The sequence below is a fragment of the Pungitius pungitius genome, chromosome 15, assembly GCF_949316345.1.
Source record: "Pungitius pungitius chromosome 15, fPunPun2.1, whole genome shotgun sequence".
Lineage (NCBI taxonomy): Eukaryota > Metazoa > Chordata > Actinopteri > Perciformes > Gasterosteidae > Pungitius > Pungitius pungitius.
In genome coordinates this window covers 14241303-14253470 of record NC_084914.1, presented here as the reverse complement: position 1 = coordinate 14253470, position 12168 = coordinate 14241303, and the positions used below count along the sequence as shown (strand labels likewise).

The following is a 12168-nucleotide window of genomic DNA, read 5'->3' as shown; positions in this document are numbered from 1 at the left end:
AGCTGGGACAGGAAGTGGTGTGATTATGTTTTGGATGCTCTGACACGGACACACACACACCATTTGGATTCCCAGCTAAACTGCCCGCTGCCGCGTATTGGAGGGGGGGTTCTGTTGAACCGGTTTACGCTTCTAATTACCGGCGACTCTCCGTACAGCGCAGAGGTACGTTACTGCTCTGGAGCTGCCGCCATTCAACCAGCCGGACTGCCATGCTAGCTCAGCTAGCTCGGCTAGCCGGGCTGTCACTGAGCAGGCTTCACAGCCTCTGCGGGGTTTGCTGCATCCGGTCCCTCGGCTCGTCGAGCGTCACGCTAACTTAAATGTGTTTTCACGTGCACGTTAAAGGCCTGCACTTGATTGTGTGGAGTGAATGACTCCCGGTACAACACGTCCCCAGGAGCGATAGTCGAGTTTACCAGACTGGAAACGTAGTTAAAGTAGTTTGTGCTTATTTTTAAGTATGCAACGTGAAGTTGTGTGTTCTGTGTAGTGTCAGGACAGCTGTTCCTTGGCTAAAGTGCAGTTATTATTGTTTAGTAACAGCTTTGTCATTACCTTGACGTCCCACAACTGGGGATTTTAATTCAACATTTGTAAGCAGGGTGAAACTCTGCATAGCAAAGGGGTTAGTATGTGAGTTATTCAGCTAACATGTATATCGCCACCCCCCATTCTCTCTCTCTCTCTCTCTCTCATACAGCCATGTCTCCATCAGTGCCCCTGCAGGAGATGATCCGGGCCATCAGGTCAGCGAGGACGCAGTGTGAGGAGCGAGGAGTCATCCAGAGGGAGTGTGCAGCCATCCGGGCACAGTTCAGACAAGCCGACAATGGGGGGCGATCTCACAACCTGGCCAAGCTGCTCTACGTGCACATGTTGGGCTACCCCGCCCACTTTGGTCAGGTGAGGGGCTTTCGCTAATGCCCGTCATGGGTTTGCTTTTTTGTTAAAGGGGTTAGCGGGGAGGGAGGGCGGGGTTTAGCGGTAGAAAACTGCCGTGAAGCAGTCCCAGTGTGCGACCACTGTGTCCTCAGCAGTGAGACCACACCGACATTATCTGTGTGCGTGCACGATGGAGCTCTACACACATTACATTGTGGCAGTGCACGCTGAATATAATACGCTATGATGATACTGCTCTGCTCTCAGATTTTGTTTCTTTCCGTTACGTTAGAACACTTTAAATTGAGGTTAATTTCTCGGAGCAAAGTCTGGAGCATCGCAAACCCATATCAAAGAAAGAAAAAAAATCCCAATAAATCCCTGTCAGCTCCGAGGCCTGCTGCTCTAAACGGACCTCCCCGTTGAGTGAGAAAAGGGCAGAATATTCCCCCGGGCCAGTGTTATCGGCTGTGTCAGCCTCTCAAGTCACTTGACATTAACAGGGAATTTTGCTCCTCATACTAGATGGAGTGTGTTCGGATGATCGCCAGCCCTCGCTACAGCGAGAAGCGTGTGGGATACCTCGGAGCCATGATGCTGCTGGATGAGAAGCAGGATGCAAGCCTGCTCATCACCAACTCCATTAAGAAGTAAGACCCATTTAAAATAATTACTATTTACATTTTCACTAATCATTTATATTAAACCTTAGCATTCACATACAACTAAAAGGGGTACACCAGTTATTTCACTGTTCACGGGTAAAGTCTGTTCACGAGTCGTAAACGCGCTCAAGTCTCCAACCAAGCTGGTGGTGGATTTGCAAACACAAGTTGCATTGTGGGTAATGAAGGCATCAGGTTTGGAAGAGGGACAATACTGTGTGAAATTTAAAAATAATCACTGATTCTGATGCAGTGATTTAAATCCTTAAAAAAAAAACACCATCTGAAGTCAAAACTACTGGTTGGGTGCTTGTTTAATAAGGATTTGATAAATGGTTCATAATGCATTCAAATAGGGATGTTCATTTAACTGTATTCACTGTTCAGTAGTCATTACATGTCAAGAAATTTGAAAAGAAAGTTCTTCACATAAGGCCTTTGCCGCAGGTGTATTACCACTAACAAAGGTCTAATAACACAGTACAACGCGGCATATAAATGATCGCAAGTGATCAAGCATTGCTTATTTTTGTACGCACAAGTTATGGCTGCTTCAGGTGAGAAGTTACAGTTGTTGACAAAGTAAACACTATAAGCCTTATATCGTCATACTTTACTATACCGTGTAGTAACATATTATTGAGTCATGTCACCAAGTGTTGTGTGATGGTTCTCCACTTCATACAAAGTACAGAGAGAGGGACATTTGTTTCAGTTCCACATCCTTGTGCTCACCGTTGTCCTCTCTGTGTGTGTTTTCCAGTGACTTATCGCACAGCAACCAGTATGTGCAGTCTCTGGCTCTGTGCACGCTGGCCTGTATGGGCTCAGCTGAGATGTGCAGAGATTTGGCACCAGAGATCGACAGGCTGCTCCGAGCCTCCAACTCCTACATAAAGAAGAAGGTGTTTGCACATGACCATATTCACATCACTTACACTGAGATTATTATTTTTGCCCCTGGAAGTTATCATAGTTCTTTCGATTTGGGATCATTGCAGAAAAAAATATAATATTACTTAGATTATTTTTTCTGCAACATTATTCTCACAAATAAACACAACAATGATCTTTGAAGCCTGAATGCAATCGGCAGAAGCAAAAAGCTGCTCTATAAATAAGCTACACATCACTTCCTGTAGAGTGTCTCATTTAGGCGCTGGATAGGTATCGACTTTGTAAAGACACGTAATAGAAAGGGTTGTTTACTGATGTCACTTATATGGTGGAACAACAAGTTAAAATCTATTAAGCCTGTGCTTACCAAAGGCCTACAAAACACTCTGAAAGACTTCTGCTGGACGGGCTGTAATAAAGTCCTTCCATGAGAAAACTTCCTATTGCCACAGACTGGCTCAAGATTGTTATTGTCAGGGTGTGGCAACTTTAAGGAGAGAAATATAAGCAGAGAAATATCATTATTTTCTTACCTTTTTCAATGTACCAGTGATACAACTGTACTGATGAAGTCCTCCACTGCTCTTCCAGGCTGCTCTTTGTGCTGTTCACATTGTGAGAAAGGTCCATGAGTTGGGGGAGCTTTTTGTGCCGGCCGCTCGTTCCCTCCTCTCCGAGAAGAACCATGGTAAGTGGACCTACATGAGCCCCACCTGTGAGCCCGCCTCTCACACACACCGGTTACCCCCGTTCTTCTCATTTGGGCCCAAGGTGTGTTGCACGGCGCCGTGGTGCTCATCATTGAGCTGTGTGAGCAGAATCCAGAGACGCTGGAGCGCTTCAGAAAGGTACGGCAGAACACACACACGTGTGCATTTGACGAGTGAGGGATCTCTGAGTGTATGATGTCATGCCTTTGTGTCGTGTGTTTCCAGACAGTGCCAGATCTGGTGCAGATCATGAAAGGTTTGGTCCTTTCGGGTTATTCCCCGGAGCATGACGTGGCGGGAATCAGCGACCCCTTCCTGCAGGTCAGTCTGTACCGTGGGATCACAGCACTGCATTGTATCTCCACATCAAGATAATAGATACATCACCTTGATTATCTCTCAATAACACTTCATTAACATCAGAGGCATTTTATCTTCTGTAATGCATCATCTTTGTGAATCTGTTGCAACAATCAACTGATTTAATCTTCATGCAAACCACTTTTTAAATATATTTAAAATCAAAATATGTGACTTTTATTTTTTTATAGGTATGTATTGCTCAAAAATTGTTTATATTGTACTTGGGTTCAGTACCTTTCTTCACACACACACTTGTACATTAATAAACCCATGAACCCTGTTCCTCTCTCCGTCCACAGGTGCGCATCTTGAAGCTGCTGAGAATCCTCGGCCGCAACAACGAGGGAGCCAGTGACGCTATGAACGACCTGCTAGCTCAGGTATAATGTTCCCTTTCACAAATGTTTTTGTTATTTTGATGTTCTTTTAGGTCAAAACCAAATTTTTCCAAACATTCAAATTTCCATTGATGTTTCTTTCTTTCTTTAGCTATCATGGGTATCTTTGCTCATGCTGATCGCTCCCACATTCTACCTCTTAAAATAATGTGACTTATAACAAATCAGTTCCTGTTGCCCAGAGTTTCTCCTGTGGACAGATTTACCCGAACCCGTTAATATCAGCAAATCCTTAAGCTTGAATCACTTCTGCAGCCGCCTCAAACATTCTTTAGTGCCTGTTACAGATGAAGGCATGTGTGTGCGTTTGCGTCGCCGTACAGGTGGCGACCAACACCGACAGCACGAAGACGGTGGGCAACGCCGTGCTGTACGAGACCGTTCTCACGGTGCTGGACATCAAGTCGGAGAGTGGCCTCAGGGTGAGAGACCAGCAGCACTTCTCTCTGTGGTCAACCACCTCCACACACTGGGAACAATGTTACCCGGCTGCTGCCTCAATGCGCACCTGTCTTCATTCCACTTGCGCTGCAGGTTCTGGCCGTGAACATCCTGGGAAGATTCCTCCTGAACAACGACAGGAACATTCGGTTGGTGCTTTTCTTTCCTCCTTTACACTCCTGCGTCTGTTTCCCTTGACACCTCATCCCTCAGTCCTCCCCGCCTCCCCGCCGGGCTCGCTTGACCTCTTTTCATTCCACGAGGCCGACGGCAAACTCTTTGGGGGGGGGGCGAGAGGGGGAGAGAGGGAGAGATAGATCGACCTTCCCAGCAAGCTGCTATCAGTCTGAGCCCACTAATCACTTTCCCTGGAGCCGTTCCTATAAAGCCACAACTGTCTCTCTGTTAATGCGGATTTTGGGGGGAGGGGGTATGTCATTTTTCACCAGGCAGTGTGGAGACGTGTTACAGGTGCCTCTGGGTTTTGATTTGCTGTTGTTTCTTGGAATAGAGGTTGTGTGGCTGGATGAGCTTGTGTGTTTTTCCTTTTACCTGCAGGGCCCTCTGTGTGTGTCTGTGGCTGTTTGACAGTAACCTGACTGGTTTTATTCCTGCGAGAGCTGCCTGGATAGATCTCCCCTGTGCATACATGAATTTTCGAACAGTCCGCGAGACATTTCAAGCGGAAAGATAAATTATTTATCTTGCCAAATAGAAAAGGTTTACACAGTGGTGACAGTTGCTCTTGATCGTTAGCTGAGGGTTATACATCATTTTGCTGTTCAAACTAACTGCATTAAACGAACCGCAGACGGCCCACAACATGACAACCGCCTCCTCTGTTGGCATGTGCAGGTACATCGCCATGACATCTCTTCAAAAGATTGTTGGCACGGACCACAATGCAGTGCAGCGCCACCGGGGAACCATAGTGGACTGCCTGAAGGACCAGGACGCGTCTGTCAAGCGGTAACTTTTGATGTTCTTCCTCAAAACTCATCATACTTCAAAATAAAGTGTGAGTATGTTACGATGAAGCAGCATTAGGACAAAACTAATGCAGTAGCCTGCATCAACAGTTAGTTCTCTGGTGGAAAAGATCTTGTGATGCGCCGTCGTAATCGATACACTTTTTCAACTGCGCGTCAGGTTTAAAGCCCTGCATAATGCAGTGATAACAATAAACCACAAGTTTGATTTCATGCTTGCAAATGCTTAGCTGCACACAAAAAAAATGAAGTTAGCTGCACACTAAGCTCCGCAATTATTTCAAGATCCACAAATCAGGAGGACAATCGAGCTATACTTAATTGATTTATGTTATGGGTAAGTTCTCCTCACATGGTGCTCAGAAAGTCTACATATCAAACGGGTCAATGGGTTTCTCAAGAGCACGACGGCAGAAGGGCTTCTATAACATGGGAGCATCCTCCAGCGGCCACATCCCGCATGTGGATGGACGCTGGAGGGATTGAACATTTTGTGAACCCACAGAACTGCAGCGTGCCGTCGGTTGAGACCACACTGGCCTCGGATGCGTCAGCACAGACGGAGCAGCCGTCTAAATATAGATTTTGAGTTAAAAGACAAGTACCAACAGGCTCACAGCTATAGCGGCCTCGTGTTAAAGGGCCGGGACGCACCCTGCACACAGACCTGAACCCCACCCCCAACATTGACCCTCATTTGCCATCTCTCCAGCCGCGCGTTGGAGCTGTCCCTGGCGCTGGTGTCCGCCTCCAACATCCGCTCCATGATGAAGGAGCTGCTTCTCTTCCTCTCCTCCTGCCCCCCAGAGCTCAGGGCGCACGCCGCCAGCGGCATCTTCAACGCCGCTGAGAGGTGAGCGGCACCGACGCCACAACTTGCACGTGCAGCCACGCATGCATGGGAGTGAGCTCACATGCACGCAAATACATTTAATGTGACGCAACTGTTTGAAGTGTTTAGGCTCTGAGAAGATTAGAAAGTGCTTGGGGGTATGTCTGTGTGGCTCCATGTCCCTCTCTCTGTCTGTCCCCGCTCTGTCTCTTGAAGTGGCTCTGAGACCATGATTAGTTCTGTGTTTCTATTCTACCCACTTTCTTTCATTGCACTTTGTTTCTGTGGATGGATTTGTGCGTCTGACTCCACGTTAAGCACCACTGAGCGTGTGTGTGTGTCTCTGTCTTTGTCAGGTATGCTCCCTCCCAGCGCTGGCACATTGACACCATGCTGCATGTCCTCATCACGGTAAATACAGACCGAGCCGCTTCACCCTGCTGCCCTCTTACGGGGGGCAACTCACTGTAGGTTGTCTCTTGCCGTCATAAGTGTACCCCGGGTTAGCGTAGCTATGCTGCAAGACTCCTTACTGCATTCATATGGACAAGACATTCAGACATTTCTTCCCCCTCTTTTAATTTTGTGCTCCACTTTAGATTAAGAGAATAACGGATATTAGTGTAAGAGTTAATGCTATAGGTAATCCTTTTGACTGATGGATAGAGTGTATCCATCAGTCAAAAGGTGGAGATGTGGCCAAAATTAAAGCTTAAACCATGTCAATAAATGTTATTTATAATGTAAACAAGCTGTGCTAGAAGCCAGTGAGGTCATTGTGTCTGGAAGGAAATGTAGGGCGCCCCTAATACTTGGGCCAGCTGTCTGTTAATGGAGTATTGTGTGGGTGTGTGGTGATTTTCACTCTGCCAGGCAGGGGGCGACGTCAGGGACGAGACGGTGCCCAACTTGATCCAGCTCATCACCAACGCCTCCGAGCTGCACTGCTACACCGTCCACAAGCTGTACCGCGCTCTGCTAATGGACATCTCTCAGGTGGGTGTGTCTCAGCACTTTTAATTTTAAGGCAGGAACAAAAACGACGACATCCATAAACATCAGTGAAGCTGAAAGGTTGATGAAAGCAACAGGAACCTTGCCATAAGTGACAGGACACAAGTATTAATCACAAGCTTTGACAAAGACTTCAAATGAAGGAAAAGAGGAGACCTTGGTCAGCTGGTCGACTCACAAACAGATCCACTGACTGATGACTCTTTAAAACGAGTATTTATGGTCTTTGAACCCATCGTAAATCCTCAAGATAACCTTTGTCAGCTTTCGTGTGGGGACAATAAAAATCATGTTAGTGATGATGAAACTGGTCTGAGATCAGCGCAGCAGGATGTGAACTTAAATCGGATCACATTTAAGCTAGACCAAAGGGATGATTATATACTTGCCAACCATCTTACCACCAAATAAAATAAAATAGATTTCGCGTTTTTAGAAAGATTGATATTCAAAAATCCTGTACTGAGCTGCTTTGCCTCGTCAGCGCGGAGCCTAATAGCAAAGCTTTCTGTTTAAAATTGGCTGATGCGACAAGGTTTATTTTTGGAACCCAGTCGGACGAGCAGCCCGTGTACTCATCTGCAGTGTGGTGCAGTTTCTCTCACCCTGCTGACCAGCAGGCCAATCCCTCTTTCTCCTTGTGTGTGCAGCAATCGCTGGTGCAGGTGGCGTGCTGGTGTATAGGAGAGTACGGAGATCTGCTGCTCAAAGGAGATTGTCAGGAGACTGAGCCTGTTCAGGTACCAACACAGTTTTCTAGAATTATTCATTATCAAACACGTCCAGTCTGACAGTCCAAATACTGATGGACCAAATAGATTCTGAGATATCATAACATGCAGGGGATGAATTATCCGCTAAATGAATACTAGAGGCTAAAATAGCCGTTTGTGTCCTGAGTTGTGGTTTAATAAAAGATGAATAAATAGACCCTGTGGGGACCACATCTCTCGATCAGGTCACTGAGGACGACGCCCTGGACGCCCTGGAAACAGTTCTACAGTCGCACATGTCGTCGCCGGCAACCAGAGGCTTTGCTCTCACCGCCACCATGAAACTGAGCACACGCATCACTGATAACGTGGAGTAAGAAGACACCAGCGCATAAAGTTCAAAGCTCAGGACCAGGCCTCTGTGGCCGGTTTAAAGTCTGATGCATTCATTTAATTTCAGTGTTAGGGTTTTGAGGGTCTCGCATACAATTTCAGTACGAGTTTCAGCAATGTCTCAGAATTTCCCTAACTGCTGGTCCTCCTCTTTTTTGCCCCCCCCCCTGCCAGTCGCATCAGAAGCATCGTCAGCATCTATGGCAGCTGTATAGATGTGGAGCTCCAGCAGAGGGCAGTTGAATACAATGCGCTGTTCCGAAAATATGACCACATGAGGTACGCAATGAAGCTCTCAACTGGTCTTCTCCTGTTTAAAATGGCCTCATATATTGTGTTTCTGTTTTGGTAGAGCTGTTTTTGTGTGGAATCCTTTGGTCTGTGGACATAATGGGCTGAGAGGTTCCTTCTCTCTGCAGGGCAGCAGTGCTGGAGAGGATGCCTGTGATCGAGAAGAACTCCCCGGGTCACACCAACGGGGAGTCGACGGGGGAGGCCGTCAAGGACACCCCGGCAGCCAAAATGAAGCAGGGAGAGCCACTCCTGCTGCAGCAGCCCGCTAACCAGGTACATCACCTTGTTACCTGTGCTTTATGTTGCGTGCCTGCGGCTTAGTGAAGACCAGACTGACGACCCTCGTCAAGGTTTGCCATCTCGACATCTGTGTCTGACCTCTTTTAGCTGGAAGACCTATTGATTTGCAGGATTCCCCTGATAACTATTCAAGCATCATGAATTCAGGCTCCAAGCCTTGTTATGACTGTTGATAATTATGAACCAGTGTGTCGGCACCTCTCCTCAGGCAAAGCTTTAGTTTGTTAAGTGCTGGCTTAAAACTGAAAGCCGCTGGGCTCTTACCACCTGGTTCAGTGCAGCGGCCTCCTGCTATCTCTGCTACCCATTTGGCACCAACATGGAGCTGCTTCTCTTCCGCCCTCGCAGCTTACTCCCCAGTAGAAAGTACCAGTGAATGCAGTGTACCAAAAGAAACTACATTCTGTCGCATTGTGCGGTATGCAAGCCAACACGCTTTTCTTGCTATTCTGACCCACATCACCCTTCCTGCAGTTTAGATATGTGAGCAAAAAGGTCCAAGTTCAAGGCTGTGTTTTTCTGGTCTAAGAGTACTTTGGTTGTTACCGTTCAGATATGGGTGTATTCAAAAACTGTTCCCACAGCCTTACTGTCCTTCGCTTTGAATATGCAGAGCAATGTGTTCTCATTTCCTCCTCCTCCTGTGTGTGTGTGTGTTTTGCATCAGGTGTGTGACCTCTTGGACCTGCTTGGAGGTTCTGAGGAGACTGCGCAGCCCGGTCCAGCAGTCAGTTGTACAGCAGCGGGCCTGCCCATCCACGCAGCCAGCACTGCCGGAGGAGACCTCCTGGATCTGCTGGGAGGGTTTGAGCCTGTAGCGCTCGCACCAGGTGTGCCCCACAGCGGGACACACACACACACACACACTAGTTTAGACGGACAGGCACCACAAGGAGGAAATTATTTTGAAGAAGAAACTAGATTGCAAAGTGTATTCACTGCATCAAGCTAACAGATAATATCCTCCAGTGGTTTTATTGGTTTATTTAAACTTTTTTCCGTAGCTCCCACGGCGCTGGTGTACGACAAAGGCGGCGTGACCCTGACACTCAGCTGTGAGAAGCAGTCCGACACGGGGCTGACCGTGACACTAACGGCCTCCAACTCCAGCGGCTCAGACCTCAGCAGCTTCACCCTGCAGGCGGCGGTGCCAAAGGTTCGCCTCACTTCCTGTGGCAAAACACGCCGCAGACTTTCACACGTCACAGAAATAGAAATGTCTGCTTGTTGCATGTTCCGCTGTCAGAATCAAGATCCCGACGGGCGGAGACGAGTTGTACAGAAACAGATGTTTCAGTTTAACAAGTGGCCGTGTTAACTGGTGACGCCTAGTCTAATCTTATTCCGCTTATTTAAATAACAAACACAGATGAGTGTGTATTTAAAACCGATTGAAGGCTTTACTGAAGAACCTACACGTTCTCCGGGCGTTCCCAACATCTTAATCCGACACGCAGGTGGCATTAAATGTGCCTTCATTATTTTTTACCCACTCACTAAAGCACAGATCTGTAATGTCCATTTGTTTTGGTTGCATCAGTGGTTTATGCCCTCACACAACTTGACAAGCTCTTTACTGACTAAAAGCAGCAATCCTGCAGCATGTGGCAGAATATAAATTATTTGAATTAAACTTTCGTACCAGAGTGCAGATCAGTGCAGCCAAGAGGCGTGAACAGCGTGCTTGGACGGATTGTGGTGCTTCAAAGTTAATTTGATTCCCCTCCCCCCAGAGTGTCCAGTTACACATGAAGGCTCCCAGTGGGGACTCTCTTCCTGCCAGAGGCACAGCTAAGGTGACCCAGATGGTGGTCCTCAACAACCCAAACAAGGTGGGTTACACACACACACACGCAGGGGAGAAATTAACCCAAAAGTTTCTGGAGTAAAAGATGGATCCATTTGGGAAATAGGAACATGAGTCTCTTTACACTTTATAATTGGAAATAACTCATTGACTGACTAACTAGAGTGCGCGTGTGCCGTTGGCCATTTCTACCCGCATCGGATTACTAAATCCTCGTTCCTCCTCCAGGTGAACCTGAAGATGAGGGTCCGCGTGTCTTACACCCGCCTCGGGTCGCCCTTCCAGGACACAGTCCAGATCGACTCCTTCCCGGGACTCGATGCTGCCGGCCAATGACGGCGGACATTCACTCTGACGGCACTATGGCAACAGTCTGTGGATGAGTCGGCGTGTGTCACCCCCCCCTCGCTGACGGAAAGTTCTCTGCTTTCACACACTCAACACTAGCGACCCAGCTGCTGCTTCTGAAGGCTCTGATTATGTTGTTTCTATGGCTGAAGAAGACTTTTTCTTTCCCCTTCTCTGCAGACCCAAGTGTCAAAGTGACTGGTTTAATTCAATTCTGCACGAGTTTTGAATTTTCCCCTTATAATATACTAAAAAAAGTTTAATGACTTTTCTGCCTGTAGGTTTTTTTTTTTCTTTACAAACCTACTGACAGCAGCTTGCAGTTGTTTCACCTCATGGGTACATATTGTTACATGCTCGGTCCTCCCGTTTATTCTTTTTAAAGTCCTTTACCTAACATTTGCCTTTACCAACCTTACCTTGTTGACAAGCAGCTAATCACTTACTAATGAGCCATTAGTTACAAAATGCTCTGATCTGGAACACTTGATTTCAGCAGGAAACGCGGTGACAGGAATTTGCGATTGACTAGAGCAGGATCTTAAACACAACCTCACTTGTTGCAGCATTCAGCCGAACCCTCCTCCTGATTTTCCTGTGCCTTTCATCCCCTTGTATAAAAAATTGCAATTTTATTTCATTTTAGAGGCCAAGAGTTGTTTTTGAATGCTAGGGATGTAGGAATAGAAGCATGTCTTCATTATTACCATTTAAGCATGCCTTTGCCTACTTCTTTCCCCGTCTATTGTTTACAGAGGATCCAGAGTTTTTATTTTCTGAAGATTGTGTTTAGTGATGCAAGATGTCTATTTCAGATTTTAAAGTACACAAGCACAATTAGATGATAGGTCCTTGGATATAATCAAATACAACCCTTTGTTGTAGAAGGAAAACACCTGTCAGATGCCTCTGCTAAAAACCCTCCTGGATGTCACTGTGCTCTAAATGGATTTCAGTTCAACGGATGCTTGTCTCTACCAGACTTTCAATTACTACCTTAATTAAACTGCAAAGAAAATAAGTATTCGATCAGTTATGTAAATTGTCTTAATCTTCTGTTTCACGTCCTTTTCTAAATAAATCAAAATTTTCAGAATCCACAGCGGCATTTTGTGTGCG

At 46.7% G+C, this 12168-nt stretch overlaps 1 protein-coding gene across 1 annotated transcript; it reads left to right on the top strand.

The window, feature by feature from the left end:
- The first annotated feature begins 12 nt into the window (after positions 1-12).
- Positions 13-12149, top strand: ap1g2 (adaptor related protein complex 1 subunit gamma 2). Its single transcript, XM_037458780.2, has 22 exons — positions 13-165; positions 704-906; positions 1411-1535; positions 2314-2455; positions 3039-3135; positions 3219-3295; positions 3383-3478; positions 3820-3900; positions 4242-4340; positions 4453-4508; positions 5215-5328; positions 6061-6201; positions 6537-6591; positions 7054-7176; positions 7845-7934; positions 8153-8280; positions 8475-8579; positions 8720-8867; positions 9562-9724; positions 9899-10050; positions 10628-10726; positions 10930-12149. Exons 2-22 carry the CDS (start codon positions 706-708, stop codon positions 11035-11037), a joined length of 2400 nt encoding a protein of 799 aa, XP_037314677.1. The 5' UTR covers positions 13-165; positions 704-705; the 3' UTR covers positions 11038-12149.
- The last annotated feature ends 19 nt before the right edge of the window (positions 12150-12168 follow it).